At 53.8% G+C, this 24206-nt stretch overlaps 10 protein-coding genes across 10 annotated transcripts; 6 read left to right on the forward strand and 4 right to left on the reverse strand.

The window, feature by feature from the left end:
- Positions 1–5484: 5484 nt before the first annotated feature.
- PG998_012015 (Transcriptional activator hac1) lies at positions 5485–7209 on the forward strand (the record flags this gene model as incomplete). The annotated part of the gene is made up of 2 exons (XM_066878831.1): positions 5485–5801; positions 5859–7209. 2 exons carry the CDS (start codon positions 5485–5487, stop codon positions 7207–7209), a joined length of 1668 nt encoding a protein of 555 aa, XP_066725215.1.
- Positions 7210–8529: 1320 nt separating this feature from the next.
- On the forward strand, positions 8530–8995 carry PG998_012016 (uncharacterized protein; the record flags this gene model as incomplete). Its single annotated transcript, XM_066878832.1, has 2 exons — positions 8530–8766; positions 8825–8995. The coding sequence occupies 2 exons, from the start codon at positions 8530–8532 to the stop codon at positions 8993–8995; spliced, it is 408 nt and encodes a 135-aa protein (XP_066725216.1).
- Positions 8996–11110: 2115 nt separating this feature from the next.
- On the forward strand, positions 11111–12019 carry PG998_012017 (uncharacterized protein; the record flags this gene model as incomplete). Its single annotated transcript, XM_066878833.1, has 1 exon — positions 11111–12019. One exon carries the CDS (start codon positions 11111–11113, stop codon positions 12017–12019), a length of 909 nt encoding a protein of 302 aa, XP_066725217.1.
- A 937-nt stretch (positions 12020–12956) lies between these two features.
- Positions 12957–14502, forward strand: PG998_012018 (uncharacterized protein; the record flags this gene model as incomplete). The annotated part of the gene is made up of 3 exons (XM_066878834.1): positions 12957–13266; positions 13348–14261; positions 14329–14502. 3 exons carry the CDS (start codon positions 12957–12959, stop codon positions 14500–14502), a joined length of 1398 nt encoding a protein of 465 aa, XP_066725218.1.
- A 699-nt stretch (positions 14503–15201) lies between these two features.
- PG998_012019 (uncharacterized protein) lies at positions 15202–16152 on the forward strand (the record flags this gene model as incomplete). Its single annotated transcript, XM_066878835.1, has 1 exon — positions 15202–16152. One exon carries the CDS (start codon positions 15202–15204, stop codon positions 16150–16152), a length of 951 nt encoding a protein of 316 aa, XP_066725219.1.
- A 159-nt stretch (positions 16153–16311) lies between these two features.
- PG998_012020 (uncharacterized protein) lies at positions 16312–17622 on the reverse strand (the record flags this gene model as incomplete). The annotated part of the gene is made up of 3 exons (XM_066878836.1): positions 16312–17286; positions 17327–17350; positions 17449–17622. The coding sequence occupies 3 exons, from the start codon at positions 17620–17622 to the stop codon at positions 16312–16314; spliced, it is 1173 nt and encodes a 390-aa protein (XP_066725220.1).
- A 483-nt stretch (positions 17623–18105) lies between these two features.
- Positions 18106–19241, forward strand: PG998_012021 (uncharacterized protein; the record flags this gene model as incomplete). Its single annotated transcript, XM_066878837.1, has 3 exons — positions 18106–18142; positions 18264–18699; positions 18812–19241. 3 exons carry the CDS (start codon positions 18106–18108, stop codon positions 19239–19241), a joined length of 903 nt encoding a protein of 300 aa, XP_066725221.1.
- A 1131-nt stretch (positions 19242–20372) lies between these two features.
- PG998_012022 (cytochrome p450) lies at positions 20373–20552 on the reverse strand (the record flags this gene model as incomplete). Its single annotated transcript, XM_066878838.1, has 1 exon — positions 20373–20552. One exon carries the CDS (start codon positions 20550–20552, stop codon positions 20373–20375), a length of 180 nt encoding a protein of 59 aa, XP_066725222.1.
- A 600-nt stretch (positions 20553–21152) lies between these two features.
- On the reverse strand, positions 21153–22081 carry PG998_012023 (uncharacterized protein; the record flags this gene model as incomplete). Its single annotated transcript, XM_066878839.1, has 4 exons — positions 21153–21353; positions 21437–21561; positions 21659–21784; positions 21868–22081. 4 exons carry the CDS (start codon positions 22079–22081, stop codon positions 21153–21155), a joined length of 666 nt encoding a protein of 221 aa, XP_066725223.1.
- Positions 22082–22840: 759 nt separating this feature from the next.
- PG998_012024 (uncharacterized protein) lies at positions 22841–23752 on the reverse strand (the record flags this gene model as incomplete). The annotated part of the gene is made up of 3 exons (XM_066878840.1): positions 22841–23122; positions 23189–23319; positions 23554–23752. 3 exons carry the CDS (start codon positions 23750–23752, stop codon positions 22841–22843), a joined length of 612 nt encoding a protein of 203 aa, XP_066725224.1.
- Between the last annotated feature and the right edge of the window lie 454 nt (positions 23753–24206).

The raw sequence follows: 24206 nt of genomic DNA on the forward strand, positions 1-24206 counted from the left end.
AATTGGTAAATTCAGCGAGGATGTAGTTTCCAGGACCCATGCACAAGTCTTCTACAATAAATTTTCACGGGAAGAGCTTCAAAAGGTGTGGGGAAACTTGGTCGCCGAATTCGAGGCTCTCGGAATTAGCTTCTCCGATGGCACCCGTGATTTCAACTCGATAACCCCGATAGGCCTGCATTGTAACGGCCATAGGATGCGGAGAGGTGACGTCTCTTACGTTCCTAATTCTGGCTATTTATTCACGATGGCACTTGTTGACGAGAAGCTGACTTTTCACTTAGCTATTGAAAGTGCCACGGCCATGGCCACGAGCGATTCGATTGAGTGGACCAAAGTGATGGTAGAGGGAAAGAAACCGGAGCCAGGGTCGCTTGTCAAGGAGTATCATCTGAGAAGTGCATTTGGTCTCTTGGAGCAACACGCACTCAAAGCCCACAGTGACGCTTTGAGTGGAGCACCCGTTCATGATTTAGACCCTCGACAACGTTATGTGTTCCCAAGCCCATACCATCCACAAGGGGTTCAACTTCAACAAGGACCATACCCATGGCCCCCCATCGTCCTTTCCATCAGGGGCTCAATTTCAACAAAGACCATACACAGGGGACTCCCCATTACCATACCGCCCACAATCATATGGAATGGGAGAACGAGCTGACAACCTCGGAGCAGATAGATATATTGGATTATAGGTGAGATAGGTGAGGTTTATCCCCCATCTCGGAGCCTCAAAGGGTTGCGATTGTTCACATTCACCAGGACTTGATGTCTTAAGGGCCAAGTGGAAAGTCACGTGCTCTGATAGGGTGAATGAGGAACGATAAGATAGCGATTACAGCTGCCCCGTTCAAACACCCGGCCAGGACTAGCGGAACTACCGGCCCAAGACCACGGGCCCGCGGACAAATTGGATCTCAGCACGCCATACTTTGCGCAGGAAAGAGGAGTCAGCGGGGACATCGATCGAACGGTTTTCGTATGGAATGAGAAGAAGACGAGAAGCGAAAAGAGGCATGATTCGCTCCGGAGGCTCGTTCTAGAAGGGAACCGGATTCTGGACCGGAGGGGGAGGGGGAAGTTTGCTTTGTTGTTTCAGAGCCGCTACCTGTGCGGTTGCGTTGCGTTGCATTGCGTTTTGCGGAGACGGGTGACACGATTGTACTGTAGCAGTGGGAAAGGGGTCCGTTCATACAAATCTGTTGGCGAGAAACGAAACAAACGACCCCAAGATTGAGCGACAAGTCGAGCGAGGAGCGATTATCAGTCACAGTGTTCACAGTGCGGGTTTGGGGTGCCGGAGATTCCCAGCACGAATAGTCGGTCGCGCAATCACGTAGCAAATCAGCCAACACCAGTGGCCGACGTTGCGATCAGTAACGTGTTGGAGTGTGGGCTTTGTGGGGTGGTGAGCCCGCTGAGTAAAGTACGTGGTGCGAGTCTTTCTAAGCTGACGTGTGAAGTGCATGCATCCGTCCATTCAAGGCATCGTGCGATGCGGAAGCCGCTGGAAGGAATGGATGGCAGGGCAAAGGCAAAGTCAAAAGACGGATGATACGGGCTTTTCTATTCTATTGGAAATTGCTTGGCATGGATTGATTGACAATCAGACTTCATTTCGGACATGTCAATCGAATTACGTGAGGCTCAATAAAGATGAGAAAGCGAGCGTCGTCAGTTTTTGCCCCTGAATTGGTCGTTCTGAATCTAGGCTTGGCATCTTCGCCTAGGCTTGGCGGGGACTGGGCATGGGGAGTTCCAGTGGCTGGCTGGCTCCGAATCTGGCTGGGCGCTCAGCTTGTCCGGCAAAGAATCAGTCTTTGGCCCAAAAAGACGCTCTGGCCTGGAGATTGGCTGCACGTGCCAAGATCGCCGCGGGAGATTCGAAAATTCAGGAGAGTCGATTCAAACGTTTCTGCGTCGTGGAAAAAAGGGGTCCTTGCGGGATTGATTCAATTCTTCTTTGCTATTTTTTCCGTGTGTCGTATTGATCCCTCCCCCTGAAACAAAGGGTTTTGTTAGACCCATCAAGGTGAATCGCTCAAGGGCTAGCAGCCATTACATTACTCTCGCTGCGACAGTATCGTAAAAAAACATCGACGGGATACATTGCTCCAATGGGAGCTCGCGCGTAGCCTGTGGGGCGTAATGTATTTGACTCCCTTATTGAAAAGAAAAGAGAGAATAAATATGGTAAGAATGCATCAAGGTGCTAATCAGTCTGAGTTCAGCTGACTTGAGGCAGATACTTGGTAGATAGATAGATAGATAGACCTGGCGTGGCGTGATGATTGGCTGGCTGATCATCCCCTGCGTGGTGTGCTCTGCCGAAACGAGCATTCCCAAGAGAGCGCGATGGTGCGCCGAGGATTGCGGGGGAATCCAACATGGGAAGGCAGACAGGAAGACAGGCCAGGGGCGTGGCGGCGACGCACCAATCGAGCCGCGGTGCCGTTTAGACGTGAGCCTCCGTTGGCGCTATTGGGGGTTCATTCCCCGGGCTGCCAGTTAGTAGCAATCAATTCATCAATCAATTCCAGTCCCGCGAGTTGCATGCTTTCGCATTGAGCCGGAACGAGGCCCAGATTTTGGGTTCGTTGGTCCGCCGTGGCAAAAAGGGTCGGAAACTCCTCATTACGCGTGCCCAATTTACTCCTGGCGATCACTCTGGGGAACATGACATATGTATGCACGTATGATGCTGCTGAGCTGACCCTGATTGACGACAATTACGCTATTTTGATGGGTATCGGGCTTGTCGGTGTCGTTTGTTCTATTGTGGTCGACCCAAGGCTCGCTCCGTGGGCGATGATGATGGCGCTACAGAATGCAGGTGAGCGGCAGTGGTGGTTGGAAGGGGGCTGAGCCCATCTCTCGGGTGCTGACAGCATGAATCGGCGCGAGCCCTATGCAACCAGCTAAAAATATCCTGCGGCGGCGAAGCAGCTACATTGATTGAATTGAACGATCGTGAAATCCCTAGAATAGGGAGCAGGTGGAATTGGGCCATTGTCGTCATTGTCTGACTCCTTTGCAAGCCGTTCCAGTGACGACAGTGATGAACATGGACAATGCACCGTCGGCAAGATTCAGGAGTCGAGGACTCTTAGCTCAGCGCACCGGCTGGCCTCTTCGTTGCACAACCATCGTAAAGCAGGTACACGAGCTGAAATGCGGATCAGACGAACCGCTAACACCCAGAAGAATGGATCTTGAGTCGGAGGCGCTACCCGCACTAGAACGTCAACGAGCTCCGTTGAGGGAACTGGTGCCGGGTCGCCGCCGTCGACTTTGCGTGGGCGATTCTAGAATCCGAACGCAATTACCGTGGTAGTAGTCGTAGTAGTCGTAGGGGGCGATACTGATCAATCCATCTAGCCGTCAATCTCGACAAGCGGCTGGCTGCCCGCTCGCGCGGTGGAAAGAGCTGAATAGGCAAGCGACCTCCGGCTCCCGAGTAGGTTTGAGGCCGTTACAAAGATACGCGAATAGGGGGTGGACGGGGAGTGAGACTCCCCCAATCCGGCAGCTGAGTCCCTTGTGCGCCCGCCATTTGGTGTGGTGTAGCATCTGCGGCTAAGCACCCAGGCTGTGGAGTCCCGGCTTGCTATTTTGCTCTCCGGTGGGCGTGTCTCCTGCGCCGTTGCACTGTGCCTCTCGTCTCCCCGAATGAATGAATGAATCTCTTAGCCCGCAAGTGTTTCAATGTTCCGTCCAACTGCCCTCATCGCCACCTTGCTTATGCCCAGTGGCATGCACTCAATCAACCTTCTTGACTCGGCACGTGTCTGGGGTTTTCTCTCCTACTATGCAATGGGTTCTTCCGAAAGCATGTAAAAATAAGTGCATACGACGTATTTGTCGATTAATTTACTTTGCTTCCGAATGGCTGAAGAAGATCTTGGGGTTAGATAGAGGCTGGGGGGGCAGTCTGGGAGTCTGGGCTCGGGGCCGATGAAACATTCTGTCCGCCAGCAATTTGGGGTTGCGCAACTCTAGGATCCGCCGGAAGCGAGTGGTTACGAGACAAGAGCCGAGTCAGCAAACCTTCGCCAGTTTGCCCAGCGTTCCGAGTTGGAGAGCAAGGTGAACGGCATCAGCATCCAGCCGTATTCCGTATCTATTGACTGCAGCCTTCGTCGAGCTAATTTCCCCGTTGGTGCAGTCGCCGTCAATTGCTGACAGGCCGAGATGCCATGAATTCTAAGTTTAGCGACCCGCCTGGCCGTCTCTCTTGAACGGGTGGGATTGCGCCAGTGGCCAGTGCAGATCGAAGGTGGTGGAAGAATTGCCCAGGGGCGCAGAGGGGGGGGCCAAGCACCAAGTCTCCCTGTGCCCAGCGCCCAGCAGCATAAGCCTAGAATTCTGTACAGTGCAAGCCACCGACGGCGGGTGTTTTAGTTGGTGCACCCCAAACCCACCACTTGTCCAGCTGGATTACGACGTACATAACTCCGCCCAGGCCAGCCAGCCAGGGGAGTGGAGAGCCAAATGGCGGCGCTGGCTGACAACTCACTCCCTGGTGGGCTCTCTTCCCGTCGGCATGCCTGGGGGAAAAAGAAAAGCCCATCACCGCCATTATGTGTGACGGTGATTTGCGTAGCCTGGCCCTCTCTAGGAATCGAGGTGAATCAGACCCCCCCTCCCTTGAGGTGAGCATGATGGACGATCGCGAGGGGCTGATGTGAGCAATAGACGGTGGACGGTCTCGTACAGTAAAGAAAGTAAGCAGCAGGCAGACGGAATCTGAGCAATAGGGGGCTCGATACGTCTAACGTACAGTACAGTGCGTAGAGCGAGACCTGCTCTGCTGGGAGTCGACGGTCTTAGAGTCTGTCCGCTGCTTCAACTTGGCACAAGTCGGAGGGGGCTAAACTAGTTGTGCTGCAGTCATGGATGGCCGGCAGCCAATAATGTGCGCCTGCTTCATTTCACAATTCGGCCCCCTTTGGTCATGGTCCGAAATAGCTGGCCCAGAAGTAGCCAAGTACCGTCTCCACCCTGGCTGAGCACGTCCCCCACAATGATCCTCCTTTGGAAACCAGGGGGAAGAGCAACGGCCGTTGCTGCCTCAGGCACCTCTTTGGCCGACTCGGATCACAAACGTGTCCTCAAGATAAAGAGAGCTGTTCCCTCCACCCTCCGAGGCCAATTTGAGCCATGCCACACCACCAGACCCAAACAGACCACCACAAAGAACACGCTGTCCTCTTCCCTCTCTTCCCTAATTCTGCTGCCTTGCGGGACCACGCAACCCTTGACTCACAGCCTTGACTCATGGAGGACCATGCGTCGTCATAGGTAGACTCCTATAGCTGTATTAGTATTGAGGATCTAGGAAGGCACCTCTCTACCCAGCATTTCCCCATCCATCTTCTGCGAACCACTTTAGAGCAGCCTCGTCACCGCACGAACTGTTTCTACACCAAGAAGTCCGCATTGCAGACAGCTCAAGTCCTCCAACACCTCACACATTCACCCAAAATGGAATCGTGGGAGAACCAGACGGCCACCACGCCGGCCTCGGCGCCCCAGGTCAAGTTCGAGAACTCGCCCGCCGAGTCCTTCATGTCCACTCCCGGCGGTGACTACTACCCACTCTTCGAGCCTTCGGCCGACGACAACGCCGCCGACCCCACGGAGTCCGTCATGACTCCGCAATCTATCGACGACTCTAAGGACGGCTCACCACACCCTGACGATGAGTCGCCGGCGCCCGAGTCGGGTGACAAGAAGCCTACCAAGAAGCGCAAGTCGTGGGGTCAAGTCTTGCCCGAGCCCAAGACCAACCTCCCTCCCAGGTAAGATTATACTCACCAACATGACCACATCGCTAGCGGCATCTAACCCCCATCCAGGAAGCGTGCGAAGACAGAAGACGAGAAGGAGCAGCGCAGAGTCGAGCGCGTTCTCCGGAATCGTCGCGCCGCCCAGTCTTCCCGCGAACGTAAGCGACAGGAGGTCGAGGCCTTGGAGAAGCGCAACACAGAGCTCGAGAAGCTTCTCAACGACCAGCGGAAACAAAACATGATGTTGATGGACGAGCTCAACAAGTTCCGACGCGGCTCCTCCCCGATGGCCTCGTGCCACCCGAGCCCCCTGACCCTGTCGACGCCTCTGTTCGGCGGCCCCGAAGCCCCCGAGACCACCAAGTCCGGCACGATGAACGACTTCATCCTGGTGCCCAACCACGATGACACCATCGACCCCGCCTCCATCTCCCCCGCGCTGTCGCCCGTTCCCGACGCCGAGGTAGTAGAAGCCCCTTCTGCGAAGGATGCGCCCGCGACGTCTTCGGCGTCCGCGACCGCTTCCACCGACATGACACAACATCCAGCAGCGGTGTTGTGCGACCTGCAGTGTCAGTCGGTGGAGGTGCCGCGGACGTGGACGGCGTCGCGACAGACGTCGCATCCGGCGCTGGCGCTCTGCCTTCAGCTCAACCTACTTTTGACAGCCTCTTCGGCGATGCTCTCAGCACTGCACCGGCCTTTGACCTTAATAGCTGGAGCACTGAAGCACAATTTAGCCCTTCAAGCGACCCCCTCAATTTTGAGTACCATCATCTGGATGGTGACGCTTCCGCCGAGCTACCGGACCTCGACTTCACCCAGTACCTTAGTGACGATGTCAGCGGCGCAGGCGCAGGCGCGATGGCGGGAAGCCACGTCTCCTCGATCCACCAAGAGCTCGAGCCCTCGTTCGGCCTCGACGACTTTGAGAATCAAATCTCTTCAGAAGCTTTTAACCAGCAGCCCCATACTGGCGCGTCCTCTTTTGGATGCGACGATGGAGTTATTGCGGTTGGTCTCTGAGGGATGCGATGACCGAGTCGTGAGGTTGGCCGACGGGTCCCCGGGTATCAAGGGCGATCAACAGAGCCGTGGTGGTACCACGCTATTGTGGCCAGACGGCGCCAGCTTACCGTCGCGCGAGGTCTTGCTCACTCTTATGTGGGCAATCCGCGTCGAGCAACGGAACATGAGACAGCAGGCTACTACTAGGGAGGCGACTATAGCCTCCCGGCCGGCCTCACACAACAAACTCGGATCATCATCAAGCGTCCCTCTGGAACACCAAGATTCCAACCAGACGTATGTATTATCGGTGGCGACCAAACGCAAGAGGGGGAGCAAGGGCGGTAGGGATGTCAGCGGTGGCAAGAGGCTCAGGCTCGGCTACCTGACCAGACACCCTCGGGGAGAGTGAAGAGCGTTGACTTTTTCAAAAATAACTGTCCGATTCATGGGGTTCCAGGGAACAAAAGGGCATGGGTAGCGGGCGTCCGGTTGTTGCATCTCCGCCAAACGGTTTGGCGTACTGGAGAGCTGTAAAACACAATGTGACATGAATGAAGACTTTTCAAAACACCTACTTGGTTCCAATTTGCATATCTGTGATCTCTCCTATTTTCAATTGGCATGATAACATCCACGTTGTTACCACGCCTGTAGTGGTGCACCCATATTGATCAAACAGTATGTAGGTAGGTATGGGTAGGTGCGACGAGTGCTTGCCCCTCATTTCTGAAGCCTGTACATTTATTGTACAATCTGACATAACACACCAAAACCACGAGCTGCTGCCGCCAGCTGGTCTGAGAGGTCGATTTGATTGCAAGCGTTTGTAACGCGACCAGTCCTAACGTCAATGTCAACGTCGATAACGTCGCAGTGAGTCCTGTGTTATTCTAAACGCCTTGATGAGAGCATTGCAATGGACTAACCAGCTGTTAGATATCTACTGTCCGACACCGCTAAACGACCGAGATTCAACCTAATCAACCACCTTCTCGGTGTTCCCTTCTATTATTTTCTTCTTTTCGGTTCATTGTGAAGGCCTCAGCCCAACAGAAAGAGTTCCCTTCTATCTCATCCGTTCCTAAAAGGGCCGCTGGGGCTGGAGACTGGCTTAATGAACGTCCGACGCCCGTTCTTGTTCGGATAAACCTCCCCCATGTTTCTTACAAAGCTGCGCTATGGCTAATTTCCGCTTTGGTTCTTATTATCTCCCTCATTTGCTTGCATTATCACGCCCGCGATGCCGTATGAACCCCAACTACCGGTGAAAGGGTGTATGCCTTCGCCGAGAGCCTCGTCGATGATCCAAGTGCTGCCTGCTTACCTGCTACCCTCCATTATGCAGACTCGGACCAGTCGTCAAATCAGATTTCGATATGCAGCTGCAGCAGAGCACCGCCCCCAATTGCCCAAAGATGAAGACGAAGAGTCAGGCTTCGTTGTCAGCATCCCCTCTTTTGGTTTCCCCCTGGTTCCAATTTCCATCATCGCCATCACCTTCTCCGTTCACGCGGTGGCCGCATTTACAACTCGCATTTCAGCTCCACCATCTTGTGTCAACACTGAATGCTCCCGGCTGCGAACCGCAAGTACATTTCCTTGCTAAACTCCTACAGCAGGCTTTGCTAGAGATACATTCTCGATTGGCATTATAGCCCAAATCGCAACGAAGAGCGGACAGCGTGCATAGCAGACCATTTTTGCTATTTCTTCTTTCTGGCACCTCACAATGGACGTCATTGGCAAAGTACAGGCGTCAATCGCCGCCGCCTCGCAAGAGACCACCATCGCCCTTGCCAATGCCAATTTCGACATGTCCCTCATCCGGATCGAGGCCCCTCAGGAGTACAAGGCGCTCGGATCGGCCTTAGCGAAGAGAAAACGCAACATCGCTGAAGACGGGCCGGCCCATGTCACGGCACGGCGACTGGGGACACTCTTTCAGGGCATCCTTCCCGAAACACCGGTATGTATGCTCAGGCTGGGCCTCATCGGTAGTCAGTCTTTGCTAATGGATTTGACAGAACCTGATCAGAGCTTACGGCACACGAGCATCAGAGATCGCTCAGTCACCAGTGGTCAACCCCAAGGGCACAGATGCACACGGACCGTTCAAAGACTACGTAGGCGTCGATGGCACCTCAATCTGGGCTGCTGCTACATCTGGCTCTGCTGCTATCGGTATGCTGCCCTGACAGGAAACTCCCGTGCCTAGTCGTTATCAATGACTCTGCTTGGCGGACAAAAACTGACCAAAGACAGCGGCCCATTTGCTTGCGTGCATCATTGCTACATGTTGGGCTGCCGATGAGGCCACCGCCATTTGGATGGAGCTCGTGGCGGAGAGGAAAAATCGGATCCAGGCCAAGGCAGCCACTGCCGAGTATTTTGATCTATCCGAGGCCCTATCGTCGAAGCTGGAGCTCGATCAAACACAGCTAGCCAGTTGGGACGCCAGTGCTAGGTCGTGGATCAGAGCAGCCAACGACTCTCCGGCGGTCTCAGAAAGACAGAAGACCGTCAGATCCGTACTTGATCACATCAACACAAAAGTTCGCAGTCAACAAGATCTGTATACCAGCGTCACAGAAGCGTGGAAACTGTCGCTAGAAACCATGGAGAAGATCATCACAGGGACCAGCTATAGCATCGAAGATGGTTCAGTGGTCATCTCCCTACTCTCCTGGCATCTTTACCCAGATTTGATCGTCATTGGTGCACAGACTAAGGATATCCTTCAAAGCGACGAGCTTGTTGAGCCAGGGGGCTGTGTTACGGTGGGTTTGAAATCCCATAACCTCTCGCTCGACGAGAAGTGCGGTGTTCATTGGTCCCTGTCACTTGCCCATCTTCGATATTACGGAGTTACGAGGCCAACCTCGAGACATCTTTCGAACACCCCATCTGGAAATGAAAGATTCACCGCAAAAGAGTTTACACTTATAATGCTCGGAGTCATAATTGCTCGCTGGCGAGACGAGGAGGCTGTTTCGGTTGATGACGCCGTATCTTTCATACGAGTTTTCATCTCTACATTCATCGAGCTGTTCAAGACTGAACATCCCGAGCAATTGGGCTCCTGGAGTAAGATACTTGTTGCAGCAATCGATGAATACTGTGCTGTCGATAGCCAAGTGAAGGGTGTCGCACGGAAGTTTGTCAATATTGGATTACGAAATCAGTCGATTTTCGTTGAAGATCCTCAATTTAGCAGGTTAAATTCTATCCTGCGATTGAAAGGTCGAACTTGCTTTTCCTTGCTGGGACTCAACATCTTGTGTTTTGCGAAAGCTATGGTGGATAAGGACGATCAGAAAAGGTTCCTGGTGGCTTCGATGAAAAGGCTAACGAGCACATCGGCAGAGGGCAGGCGGAAGTTACTGGTTCTGATGGAAAGGAAAACTACGAACGACTCCAGAAGACTTTTCATCTTCACCAAATCAGAACTGGAAGGCTTGGAGACACCACACTCTCTGGATTCGATACGTAAAAGTGAGGACGGCAGCCACTATATCGCCCATGTGAAGGGTTCTTTCACATACGAAAGGGATGAGGAAGTCTACGTCTGGTCCAACCCTCCGAAATCAGTGCAACGCTACTTGAAAAGACACTATCCGCGGCGAAAGCACTTCCATCTCTGTCCAGTAGTCACTACTACTTACTTTGCCGTGCTAGAAACAATTCACGACAAAGAGAATCGAGATCCCCTTGATTCGACGCTGCTACAACGCCGCCAAGAAATCCAAAATTACCTACTCTCTGCCAGACTTGCCAAGTACGAGCTCCTCCACCTCGTCGGGAGGCAGCCCATCTCCATATTTCTTCTGCTGCTTTCGAATATGTGGGATTTTTACGCGAATCTCCCTGGCTCCACGATATCGCCAAACGTCCTGAACCGAAGATTGTTACCTCTGGCGAATTATCTATACGGGGCTGAGAGACCGCCAGTGCTCTGGCGTCCAACAAGGGCTGCACTTGCTTCTAAACATGTCGCGGGGTTGTTGGAATATGGCTATCTATCACGAACTTCGTATAGAGATGCTGCATTCTTGATTCTCGTCACGTTTGAGGCCGGTGTCGAGATAACAAGCAGCTCGTCGTTTTCCACGCCCTTCATCAACTGGAGTCAGCTTATTGCGATATCTACCGACGACTCCATATATATCAAACCTATCACTTTGGGCAATGTTGCGTCTTACACATCATCCTCCATCGAATTGCGACGGGTGCGTGGAAATGTTGGCAGACCTGGTATGAGTCTGATAGGGTGGTTTGCTCCCGGTATTCCATCAGAGTGGCGTCAGCCCAGAATGGACATGTGGCACATCGTCAATCACAACCCTTATCAGGGTAAGCTTGAAGACGCGTTTGGTACCACTTCGTTGCATCTCACCGTCACTGGCTGGGCACGAGAGATCGACTTTGGAGGCAACAAATGTGTCGCAGACGGCGCATTCATGGAAGCCGTGATCTCAGCACACGATACAGGCACATGGCTCGGCGATCTTGCTTTTTCACTCCTTCACAGTCCATACTTTCGAATCATCCGCGCAAAGGAGGCCTGTACCAAAGATACGCCAGTAATAGGAACCATGCCACCGGAGGACCTGGTGCTTGTGGAGAATTGGGAGGAATTGCTTACCCCTCATCCGGTACAACCCGCTGTGGTTATGTGCCATGGAAACTGGCAGGCGCGAATGGCCGCGGTTTCTTTGTGTCTGAGCAAGGGCTACCGGACTCTTCTCTTTGATGGCCACGGCTGCTGGCAGTGTGCATTCAAGCATCTTGAAGAACTGAAAGTCGAATTGGTTAAAACCAGACTAGAGCATGTTGACGAGGGAGGCGACGAGTCTGGCAGCCTGGGCAGTGATGACGAAACAAGCTCTGTTGAAGATAGTGAAGAAAGCGAAGAGAAGAACGCCAAGGCTCCAGGCTCCAGGCCTGATCCTGTTACCCCTCACAAGGAGAGCCAAGAAGGATTGGAAAAGGGGGACCACGAGGCGACATTGGCAGACCAGGACAAAAATGGCAACAACATAGTAGACGGAATCGCCATAAGGACCACCAATGCAGTCGATCAAGGTTTCGATAGCGACATTCCAAGTACTTCGGAGTATTACAGCGAATCTGACGAAAGCGACGGAGAATGGGAATTGGACGAGAAATTGAAGAGGAAGGTGGAAGAACTTCCTTATGTCACGACGGTTTTCATACTATAACCACGAGTACAGGGAATATGTTCCTGTGCTGAAGTAGGCTTATTTTGCTTTTCCGGGACTTCTCCCTATCACGATTTATCAGTGGGCGTTGTTGCTAATTCTTCCATGTGTTCGTTATTTCTAATTTGGAAATATCCAAGTCCGAGGATTCTATTTGACATGGCTTGATCTATATCGATTCTTTGGGCGATTCGAATGATGAAACTTGTTGTCTTACCATCGCTCCGTAGGGCTGTGATTTCCTATTTCTCGTGCGACAACTTGATTCTTGATCTCACAAACCACCTTGGACAAAAAGGACAGCCACTATCTGCTTGGAAATTTCGGACAACCTTGGTACAACCTTTGAAGCAGTTTACCAGTCTACTAGAGTGTGCTGCATCCTCGAGGCCTCGTTAAGCTATGGATGCAATACAGGTGAGACCCACAGAGCAAGCGGCGGCAGTAGACCCGAAGCAATGTGCATCGCAGTCGATGAATACTTGCACCTGGCCGCTCATTCGGTCGATGTTAAACAATAATGTCCAGGTGCATGTGTAGGAATCAGGGGCAGGGGGGTCTTGGCCGGGGCTAGGCCGAAATCGGGTGCAACATGCTCAAATTGGCTCAAGTTGGGGTGGCAGCGGATGCTGACGACACACATGGTGCAGCATATGCATCTGGACTCATTACTAAACACAACCGGAGTGAGTTGTCGTTGCCGTGCGAGGGAACGTCTGCATCGTTTAGCCTGGCAGGTATCCTGGGCCTCTGGCTAGGTGGCTGGATGGGCTTATCTTTCAGATCCTGATACGGACGTGTGTATTCAGTTATATATACACCAACCAAACCGCAGTGGGAATTGCCATTACTAGGAGCTTTCCGCTGTCTTTCATCTTTTTGCGACACTCTGGTACTTGCCTCCGTCGCATAGTACCCGCCTACCCACACGCCAACCATGTCCTCGCTACTCCTCTCGTTAGGTGCGCGGTGGAAGCGTGACGCAGCGCTCAACACCTATGTATTTGGTCTGACTCTCATCGGCATCCCTTTTACAGCCTTCGCCACCTACGTAGTCTACCAGCTCCAAGTCGTGGGCTACCTCATTGGCGCCGACGCCGACGGGCAGCCCTGCGTCACTTATTGCCTGGTGCCTTTTGGGACGCAGACACTCGACCTCAACTCCGTCTTGCTGTACCTAAACGCGCTAGGGTTTGGACTCGGCGGAGCCCTGGCAATGGTGATTTCTGCATACGCAGACTTTTGGAGTGAGTATAACCATTGGGAAAACGTCTTCTTCTCTAGTTGCCTCTTGCTGACCACCGCGTGTGCGACCAATAAACCCACAGCGAGCAAAAGCGTCCTCGTGTCCCTCCTGATCATTGTCTACGGCGCAATCTGCATCCCCGTGTATTGGCTCAAGGACCCTACAGCGACCGCGTTCAACGCTCTCATGGCTCTTTATGTCTTGTACGCCGTCGTCACCTACATGATCACGGTGGTCTTCGGCATGTTCATACCTCATTACATGCGCACCGCTGCCGAACCTGGCGCCATGACACAATGGCCTGCCCCCGAGACGCCGAGCTTTCAGGTCGGCGACGAGCCCAAGGCGCCGGTAGCGGATGCGCACTCGGTCGAGAGCCAAGCCAACGCTCCCGACGCCGCGCCCGCACAGTCCCGCCGCCAGGGCTTCAAGATGTCCATCTGGGGCCAGGTCGGCACCTTCGCGGGCGGTGTCGTGGCGCTCGTAGTCGCCATCATCCTCTCGCAGACGCTGCCGACCGACGCCGCCCAGTCGTCGGGGCTGCTGCTCACCACCGTCGCCGGATTCGTCACTGTGGCGGGCACGGCAGTCACCTACTTCGGCCTGCCCGCGGTGGCACAGAAGAAAAAGGAGCGTCGCGGGACGGCACAGTTGTGGATCGAGATGTTGACGCCCTTGAAGGACCTGCTGCGGCGGAAGAACATGGCGCTGCTGCTGCTATCTTATACTATCTACACCGACACCGTCTTCGCCGCGAGCAGCGTCACTTCACAGCTTTTCTTTGTCGAGATCAAGCCCGACGCACTGGAGATCTCACTGTATGCTCTGGCTAACAACCTGTTTGGGGCTGTCATGGCCATAGCCTTCTTCTTCCTGCAGGACTGGCGCCCGCCATTCAGTCTGGAAAAGTGGCTGATAATTGGATACGCCGTGATCTTGATCGTCCCTGTTTGGGGTTGCATTGGCCTTTCAGAGGCTGCTCACTTTGGCTTCAAGGTAACTCGCCTCCCATGATACTCTGAATTGCCTCTATGTATCATCCAGACACGGACACTGACAGCAGCTTATGCAGTACCGCTGGGAGTTTTACGTCCAAAACTTCATATTCTACCTCTCGGGGGCCATTGTCAATTCGACCTTCCGTGTCCTCTACTCCGAGCTCGTCCCCAGAGGGAGCGAGATTGAGTGGTTCGGACTACAAGTGGTGATATCTTGCGCGACGGTAATGAGCTCTTGATTTCTCGTCTCTCTTTTTCCTTTTTGAATTGGTTTTATATCTTGCGTCAGTCAAAGTACTTACCACATTTTGATTTAGGCTTGGGTGAGTTACATCGCGAACGCTCCGCTGCAAGCTGCTACAAATCAGCTGCGATTCCCTCTTGTTCTGTGTACGGCGATCCTTTTGGTACCGGTGATACTGGAGATCTACAGAACACGTGCCAAGCATCTCGTGAAGGACAGACTCCATTGGCAAACGCACGACCAACTACACACGGGTCCGCCTACTGATGAGCATAAAGCCACTGGGTAGAATGGTCGATATTCTGCAGCCAGTTGCCCGTAGGTCAATCTGAAGACTTGGCCTCGGCAAAATCCAACTGGCTGATGGGTGATAGTCGCATTCACAAAGGACCGAGTCTTCTACCATAACAATGGCCCGACCGGTCCGTGGGTCTTAACAGTGTTCCCCAAAAGAAACAAAGGACCCCGATTTCAAAGACAATTTACGATCAACAGCGAAGCCCTTTTTGATCGATAGCCCAATAGCTGCATAGACAAAGAGGCCGGGGTGGCTTATATCGACCAAGGTCCTAGGTTAGATGGAGTGAACATAACTATAAAGCTAGCTACTCAAGGTTGAATTTTGAGCACTTCCATTGAAAACCTATTACATGTTGAGATTACAATTGCTTACCTATATATAATCCAATCTGCTATGAACAAGACGTCCATCATATCCTGCAGATACTGCCACCGTGGTTGTGAGATATCATGTTTCGACAGCCACCGGAGCAAGTATTACTGCCACGACACCCGCTGTCGTGGGCATGAGCCCCAGAGCAGCGGCAATGGAGGTGGGTCGCAGCACAGCTTATCGAGGTCGTCGAGCAAACGCCACAGCGAGAGTCGCAGCAGCAGCCGGAGTCGCAGAGACAGCGTCCACCACGAACGACGCAGCGAGACACGATTGACGGCGCCACCCCCAAGCGACGGCCTTATTTATGGGAAGGACAAACACACCGGCGAGAGGTTCAGTTACCCGCGCAACCCCAACCACGACCGCGACCACGTGTATTTGTGCGCGCGCCACCCGGCGCCCAAGCCGGGGTTTCGCTACGGCTACGACCGCGACGGGTCCGTTTTGACCTTCAAGGTCCGTCCCCAGGCCGACGACTACTACGATGCGGCCGACGCTCGTCGCCCTTCCCGATCGGCATCGCACCGGGAAGGCGGTGATTCGCTCGCCAAGCGGCGCTACAGCACCCACGAGCCGCGCCGCCGGGATGCGGACGAGAGAGAAGCGTCGAGCGGAAGCTATAGCATTCGCGAACCGAGACGTGAGGATGACAGAGAGGGGTTGAGTAGAAGCTACAGCACCCGCGAGACATACCGCGAGGAAGGGGGAGTATCGAGACGGAGGCCGAGCGTGGGGCAACGGTACCACACGTCGCGCGCCGAACAGGCTGGGGGGTTTGGGGGTAGTTATGATTCGGCGCGGTCGCGATATCCGCCCGACTCGTTCAGCCGCTCTCAAGGCGAGAGGCGCGAGCGTGGCGGCGGCGGCGGCGGAACCCACCTTCGGCCGGAAGCTGCGTATGAGGCGGCGCGCCAGCGCGTCGTGAAGCCCGAGGATGTGGGCTGGGAGATCGAGGAGGTGATTGAATAGGAATACAAAATGACTTTGGTATCATTGTATAAATTATATAATACTACTCTATATTTTAATAACAAATCTGTACCCTTATCACTCCATATATAATAAAAATATGGTACTATATTTACTGGGAATTAAAAAGAAATACCGAAAAGGACTATTTCAATTTAACTATACCATCATGGCCAGTCCCATGCTATTCTTTCCCGCGGAGCCAATCTGGAAATGCTGGACTTGTATCTTTTTTATTGCGTCAACGACTGTAATGGCAGTAGGCGTAGAACCGTTGCCGGGGCTCAAAGCGTAGATGAAGTTGCCCCCTGCCATCAGGTCAATCAGGCCCGGGTCGCCGTTGGCACTCAGGTCTAGCTGACCGATAACCTTGGCGTTGGTCACAGACATCTCTACAAGCCGGTTGTTGCCGACGTCTGTGACGAAGGCCGACTTGGTGGCGGTGGAGAAGGTGGCCCAGCACGTCGCCTTTTGTCCGTCAACGACACCCTTGCCCTTGACCGCGGCGATGTTGGCGTCTTGTACGGAGAGCACAACGGCCCCAAACGAGGCGTCGGTCACGAAGAGGTCTTGCGAGCCGGGGATGGTCGCGGTGCCAAAGAGGACGGCGGTGCCCGCGGGCGACGCCATGGCGCCCTTCTGGGCGACGGTGGCGCCTTCGCAGCCGGCCGCATCCTCCGCGACGGCGTATCGGGTCAGGAAGCCGGTGTTGTTCTTGGCCGGATCGCCCTTGACCGTGGCGAAGAGCGTGCGCTGGTCGCGCGAGAAGAAGACCTGGGAGACGGTGTTGGTGGGGCCGACGGGCGGCGTGGACTGGCCCAGGGCGAAGGGTCGGAGCGCATCCATGGGGCCGAGGCCGCCCGCGGCCGAGAAGCGCGCGCACGCGACGCCGGCCTTGGCGCCCGTCGTGCCGACGCACACCGTCTTGTGCTTGTCCGACGCCGCGACCGTGGTGGGGAACTCGCCCGGCACCGCCGCCGGCTTGCCGACCATGGTCAGCTTGGTCGGGTCGGCGGCGTCGATGGCGAACATGGAGACGGTGTTGGAGCCGGCGTTGACGGCGAACAGCATCTGTAGCCGGTCTGGTGTTAGCCTCGGAAAAAGAGGATGATCGGGGAGAGTGGGGAGGAGAAACTGGGAAAAACATAGAGTGCTATCGCGAGTGCTTCCTTACCTTTCCGGCGACTGTTAGAGCCGACTGGGAAAACAGAGCGTCGGGAGCCGCTGGCCGGTTCTTACTGCCGTCTATGGCGTTGGCGCCAGTGCCCCCGTAGCAATCGAGGTGGCTTTGCCCACCATGCCGTTCGCCTGCACAGACATGGCTACAACGGCGTTTTGCTGATCGTTGCTGATGGTGTAGATGGCTTTGGGTGCCACGATCTTGGCTGTGCACGACGAAGGACGAGCTAGCGCTCCCGGGGCCGTGGTCAAGGCCGCCAGGGCCAACAAGGGAGTGGGGGTGAACTTCATGATAGCGAGTGATTAAGATGCAAGGTTCCTGTGATCAAGTGAGAGAAGTGAATGGCTGTTTGCATCCCTCAGCTCAAGAGGAATCAGGCAAATCTGTCTAATATATAGGCATGGCATAGCGCCAGGGCGACGAATTGCTTAGGGATCAACATTTCCGAATCGGGTAATTCTGATTACTGGCAAGCAAGGCAAGGTTGTTGCATATAAGCTTACATTGCAGGGTGTTCCATGCACGAATGAGAGCCCCTAACAACTTGGCGGGGTCGCAGCCCCTTGTCGGTCTACGAACAGCCGCAGGACTAGACCGGAAGCGGGAATTTAGATCCTGTAATCAACCGACATTTTCTGGTCTTCATCCTTGTTCTCCGCATTTCAAACAAACCTGCCCTCTCGCCTCCATCTCTACACACCTTTCCCGGCCGATTGACTGATTACACGCAATCCTATCTACTTCATCGCCTGCTCGCGAGTACCAACGCTCCAATGGGTGACAGGCTATTCCGTATCTTCAACCCCAATGGTGAGTATCCATTGCGCACACAGAGCCTGGTTGTCCACTAATCAACCAATAAATGCCTCGATATATAGCGCCTAAAGAGGACTCGGCAATAAAGAGACGGCGCCAACTCCGACAAGCGCAGAAGTAGGTCATCAATTCGGCTCTGGGCTAGGATGCAATAAGTTGAACACTTTCGACAGAACCTATCGCGACCGCAAGGAAATCTACATCAAGTCGCTTGAAGAGGACCTGAAGCAGTCGCGAATCCGCGAAGCAAACTTGCTACGAGAAAGCGAACGGATGCAGAGGATCATCGAAGATCTCACGCAACGCAGCTCTCAAAGCGCTGACGTCATCACCCCTGTATCGGTAGCCACGGACAACACCGAGCCTAGCCAAGACGGTGGTACACGGTACCACACCCCCCAAAGACTCGGCGAACTCGGGCTCCAGCAATGTCTCACGTCGCAGCCTTCGCAACGCGGTTCGCCGGCTACGACAATCATGGGTGGCCAAGGAGACGACACCCGAATCGGGGACGCAGACGAGGTGGAGGTGGGCATGGAGTTTGTTTTGACGTGAGTTTTGCTTAGCTCTCTGTCCTCCCCGCCGCCGACGTTTTCTGGACACCACGCGGCATCCGGCATGCCACAATGCTGACGCAACAGGGCGCTCCCTCTCTCTCTCCAGGCTCGAGAGGCCCTGTCTAGGCCATCTGGCGGGCGACCCCCACGACGCGCACGCGCCGACGGGCCACGCCCTGACCGTCTCGTCGCAGCTGCTCTGCGTCGCGCCCGCCGCGCCCCACCCGCCGGGCCGCCTGGCGTGCCCCCCGCCCGGCCTCGCGCCCCGCGACCTCCTCGACAACCTGCTGCGGCTCTCGCCCAGTCTCTGCGCCGACGGCGAGCTGACGCCCGCCCAGGCCTGGCGCCACGTCCGGTCCCAGCCCGGCGTCGCCCTCTTGCGTGTCGGGGCGCTGCGCCGCCTGGCCGAGCGCCTCCTACGCCATGGCAAATGTCACGGGTATGCGCCGCCTGCTAGCCCCCCTTTTCCCCCGTTTCCGTTACGTTTCATTCTTCGTTTGCTCCTTCTCCCCATCTTGGCGTATCGAAAGCGCTGACTGAATAAAGCTACGGCGCTGTGCTAGAAACGGACAAGTTCCATGCGGCGTTTATAGAGATTTTAGCAGCTGGTTAAATGTAAGAATCTATTTCTATTAGGTTTATACCTTTATATTCAAACTAGAGCAGAAGAAAAAAGCTTAAGTATATGTTGGGTTATAAGAGCAATACCCCCGTACAGTAATCTCTGATCACGGAGAGCAGCGTCATACAGTGATGTGAAGACACAGGGAGGGACGAGTGGGTTTTCTAGCATGGCTTTCAAACCACATGACGCCATGGCCAAGAACTGGCCTTCTTTAGGACTACTATGAAGGATTATGTGTTTGATCGCATACTCCAATTTTTTGTAAGTTCCCAAACCCCGGAAATTGTGTCGATAAGCTACGTTATTAGCTCTCACAGGTGTGCTCCCTTGGTGCACCAGAGGTTTCTTCTGTAGGTTCAGCAGATGATATCAGTCTGATGCTATGGGATGTGTTTCGTCTCTGTTGGGTTGACAGCTTGACATTGAACCGAAGAGAAAAGAAATGAAGAAAAGAAAGAAACAATGCTCTAGGAGTTAGTTTTTACTGAGCCGTAGGCACTGACGAATGAATGAACGAATGTATCTGCACCTCGATTCTCTCTGAGTCGGGTAGTTCACCATCACTTGCTCTGCCTATTTACCCCCAACTTATGTCAACTTGTCCGTCACCTTACTATCTCACTACGAGATCTTAAACCCCCCATTCACCTGATGTGTCAATAACTGGTGCGGTTCAACCCTCCTCCGTATATCCTGCAGCGTCTTGACGCTCTCATCGCCGTAGCTTTTAATAAGATCTTACCACGTCGCTGTATAACCACGATAGCCGAATGGGTTATAGGTGCCTAGCTTTTTCGCTCGCCTGTCCACGCCGGTGATCAGTTCGTGCGCCGCAGCCCAGACTCGCTCTTCATAGGCCGCATTCACACAAGATGGCGAGACAAGGAACATGGCGAGCAAGAGGCAGTGAAAAATTCAGTGTGAACAATTCCTCAGGTGAAACAAAAACTCTTAGGAAGAGATCGCGCATCACTTGGTCAAAATCCCTTGCTCTCACTAATTCAGACCACATAATCTTGGCCCTCCCCGACCGAGATCATACCTAGGACTGGCCGTCCGACGTCTGGATGTTGTAGCGGCGGAGGAGCGTCGCGACTAAGGTCGTGACGAAGTACTTGGTGAGGAAGCGACCGCTGCATTTGGTCTTACCCGCGGAGGCCAAGTAGCCTGCCGTGTTGAGAAAGCAGGCACCGGTCTTATCGTCAATGTTGTAGCACCTCATCGAGGGAGGAGAGGCATGGTACAGAATGTTGCGATCTTGCAAGCTAGAAATGGGTGAGACTAGGACCGGAGGACTAGGGTACCGCAATGCAAAATCAACACAGTAGGCACGACTGTGCAGGACCAACGCCGAACTTAACGTTGCGAAAGGATGCCTCGGTTCAAGATTTGGACTAGGGGACTCATATCTCATAGATAAGTTGCTGTTCTACTGTTCTATGTAGGTAGACAAGAGAAGTCCCCCGGTCGCCCCGTTAGCAACTGTAATCCAAGATTTCAACATGTGCTATTAATTCGAAGCCGATTGACCAAGGTAGAGCACAGAACCTAGGGCTGCCAGCCTGGAGCCCAAGTATCCGAGTCCAGCGGGTCGTTCACCGCCCTGTGCGTGGTATCCCACTTCCCCGAGACCGTGTGGTCTCGTGCCCAATCCTGTATCGCCTCGAAATTCCTGCACACGTGCGCGCCTGCTATCTTTGGTTTGTAGGCCTGATGTACCTCCGACCACTACGCTTTTGTCAATTGCCGAAATAGAAGTGTCCCATCGGGGTGATATGGATAATAACATGCAGATATACTGACTATTATCACACAAGAGAGGTCAGTAATTACGGTTACGAAGTAGGGGGAAATGTGAGGGCTGCTGACCCTGAATCGGAATCACGGCCAAGTCGGCATGGCAAAGTGTTGACTGGCGTAGTGCATCGATGCAGTGCATCATGTGATTGACTATCCACTCGGTGCGGTTTTCCGTCGTGGACTGGGTATAATACTCTGGAAAGAGCTGTTTTCGAAGCCAGTTCTATTGTTGTCGTTGTTGTTAGCATATAGCACCCCGGACAAGACGCATTGGGCGTCTCGATGAAACCAGAATCGGGTACTCACGAGGCAGTGCAGGTCATGGAACACGCTCAGACTGACGACATATCGGTCTTCGGGGTCGTGGGGGAGCGGCTGCGTCTTCTCGTGGAGTCGGCTGGCGTCGTCTCGGGATATGGCTACGACGCTCACTATAGTAATGGTGCGGATGGAAACCCACGGTGCTTAGCCACTCATTCTGGTACCAAGGAAGGTAGCCATGTATGCAAGCAGTCTATAAGTACTCACTCGAGAATAGGTCGTTCCAAGCCGCATCCACCTCGGGCGATGGTGCGGCTTCGTATTTGGTTTGGGTCTCACCCAGCCCCAGGGTGAACTCGCGGTACTCGTACTGGATCAGGTGGTTTGCCGGGCCTGGAGGCGTTTTCATGAAACAGACGGATCGTTAGCCACAGGCCGTCCCACGGGATGGGCAGAGGAGGGCGACTCCCACTTACTGTAGGGATCGGGAACATATCGCCTTTGCTGGACCCGCAGCTGGTAGTCCAGGTAGAGAGAAGAGCAGATGGAAATAACAGCGAGCACCCACGGCAGAGCTACTACCCAGAAGGGTCTGCAGCCAGAGGCGTGGGATCTCCGGACGGATGCCTCGGAGATGAGCCCTTGGGTGTCTGCTTCGTCTTCTTCCGAGTACCGAATCTTGTCCATCATTCTTGCATCCGTTGGGAGGATGGAGTAGAGGAAGTAGGCTCAGGGTTTCGCCGAATGACAGCTGGTTCCTATATTTATCTTCCCCAGTATGTCTAAGGTTAGTAGTATTAGCAAGAATGACGACGAGCCAGGACACAGACACAGCAGTTGCGTGCTACGAATCAGGTCCTGCCGAGGAAGCCGCCCGGAATTGACATTGGGGAGTCGGGTATGAATTTGAGGCTTGCTTTAGTCGGTTACCACATTGGACGTTATTGCTGCAGCATTCCAGGTGTGGGGTCATGTGCAACCCTTGGGTGCATAATATTGTCCACGCCATCGCCAAGACAAAGCTGCATGCGGCAACGCACCCAATCCAGACCCTCCCGACCTTGTTTTTTTATGCTGTGGCTGCCATCAGAAGACTGTTGGTGAAATAGACGGAAGCACCTCTCGAGTGCCGCGGATGACAAAAGTGGCTATTAATATATGAAATGCCGGGAACCGAGTACCGTGATGGATGTGTCTCGGAAGGTGCTGACAGGGCACGAGAGGGGGGCAACAACTAGGTACTGTCAAAACACATCTACTATCACTTGTCATTTATAGTGCATAAATTTAATGATGAGTCGGAAAACACGACCAATACGGAGGAACAAAGAGGATAATCCCTGTAAATATGATTTCAAGCGTATTATCGTCCTGCAGCTACGTCCAACCCGATGCTGGCATCTGGACCCGGTAACACTGACCCATGGGAAAACCTCCACTCCAAACGGCTCATGGAGGAACGACCTCGCCGGTGTCATCGAGCTTATGATGGAGGATTTCCTTGACCGGGCCACGGTACCCATGGGCCTCTGTCCACTGCATGATGCGGTCAAAGTCACGACATTGGTGTGGCGTCCTGTACTCGTCCAAAACCGAGTTCAAGGCAATATCCGCACTGCACATGACTTCTTGACGAATCCAGTCGATGCAGTGAGGCGCGTGGGTCTGGGAAAGGTCCTCGGTGATGCCTTGATCCCGGGCAGTGCCATCCAATGCAAGCCTTAATGTTTCCTATGTTTAATTAGTTTGATTAGTGAGAGGATATAGGGAGAGGGATATAATGATAATAATACGTACCAAGCAGTGCAAAGTATGAAACATGCTCACTTGATAAACCGAGTGAGTCCCGTCCAGCGCCGAGGGCACGGTGATGACACCGGGCGGGGCCAGAGGACTGTCGCGGGGAACGGACACCAGTCCTTGTGCGGCTGCAGAAAATGGTGAGTACAATCGTGTCACAGTAGATGCAGGAGAGAAGCTTGTCTGTACTGGGGAAAAGGCTCCGCCAGTAAGTGAAGTTGTGAACTCGGGCGTCCAGGTCCTCCTTGTGGAAAATCATTTCGATATCGGCCGAGTGGCTGAACTCCAGTAGAGAATGATCTAGTATTGCCACGTCAGCCAGGCACGAACTCGACCATATTGGCATCTCTCGCAACACCTACAAGATCCTGGCTTGTGGGCCGTGTCGGTTGGGCAGCCAGGACGCTTCACCAGCGAGAAGAGCAAGGCGATCTCGATCGCTTGTAGAATCACAAAGGGAAGTGCGAGGAACATAATTTTCGGGATGCTGAAACGGGAGCCTCTTGCATGCCCAACACCATCTTCACCGGTTGGAACGGCACGGTACTGGTCCGAGAACATGGCGACGCCGTAGGCGCGTTGTAATTCAGGAATGTGCGGGATGGGGAGAATATTGAGACGAGATCTGAGATGTAGAGACTCTGTGCCAGAGAAAATTGCACGATCAATAGATGTAGGAAGTGCTAGCCATACCGGATTATATGCATGGTATCGTAGAAGAACCGGTCAGGAGCTTGACGACGCCACGCTAAAAGATCGCCCTGACGGTGAAATAGTTCGGAATGACCTGACCGGTGTCATGTCGTGAAAGGGCGGGATAGATGTCTGTAAACAAGGTTAGTCCTAATTATCATAGAGTATATTGGCATCTTATGCAAGCTGCGGAAGTTGTATCACGATACATGCGTCAACTCCACCAGCTGGATTGGCCGCATTAGGTGAAGCCGTGCCGATCGTCATCGCGCCTAATCACATCGTCCATCCTCAAAGTAGGGCCTCAATATATCCGGCGGAT

This window comes from Apiospora kogelbergensis (assembly GCF_038363985.1).
Source record: "Apiospora kogelbergensis strain CBS 113332 chromosome Unknown utg000008l_segment0_segment0, whole genome shotgun sequence".
Lineage (NCBI taxonomy): Eukaryota > Fungi > Ascomycota > Sordariomycetes > Amphisphaeriales > Apiosporaceae > Apiospora > Apiospora kogelbergensis.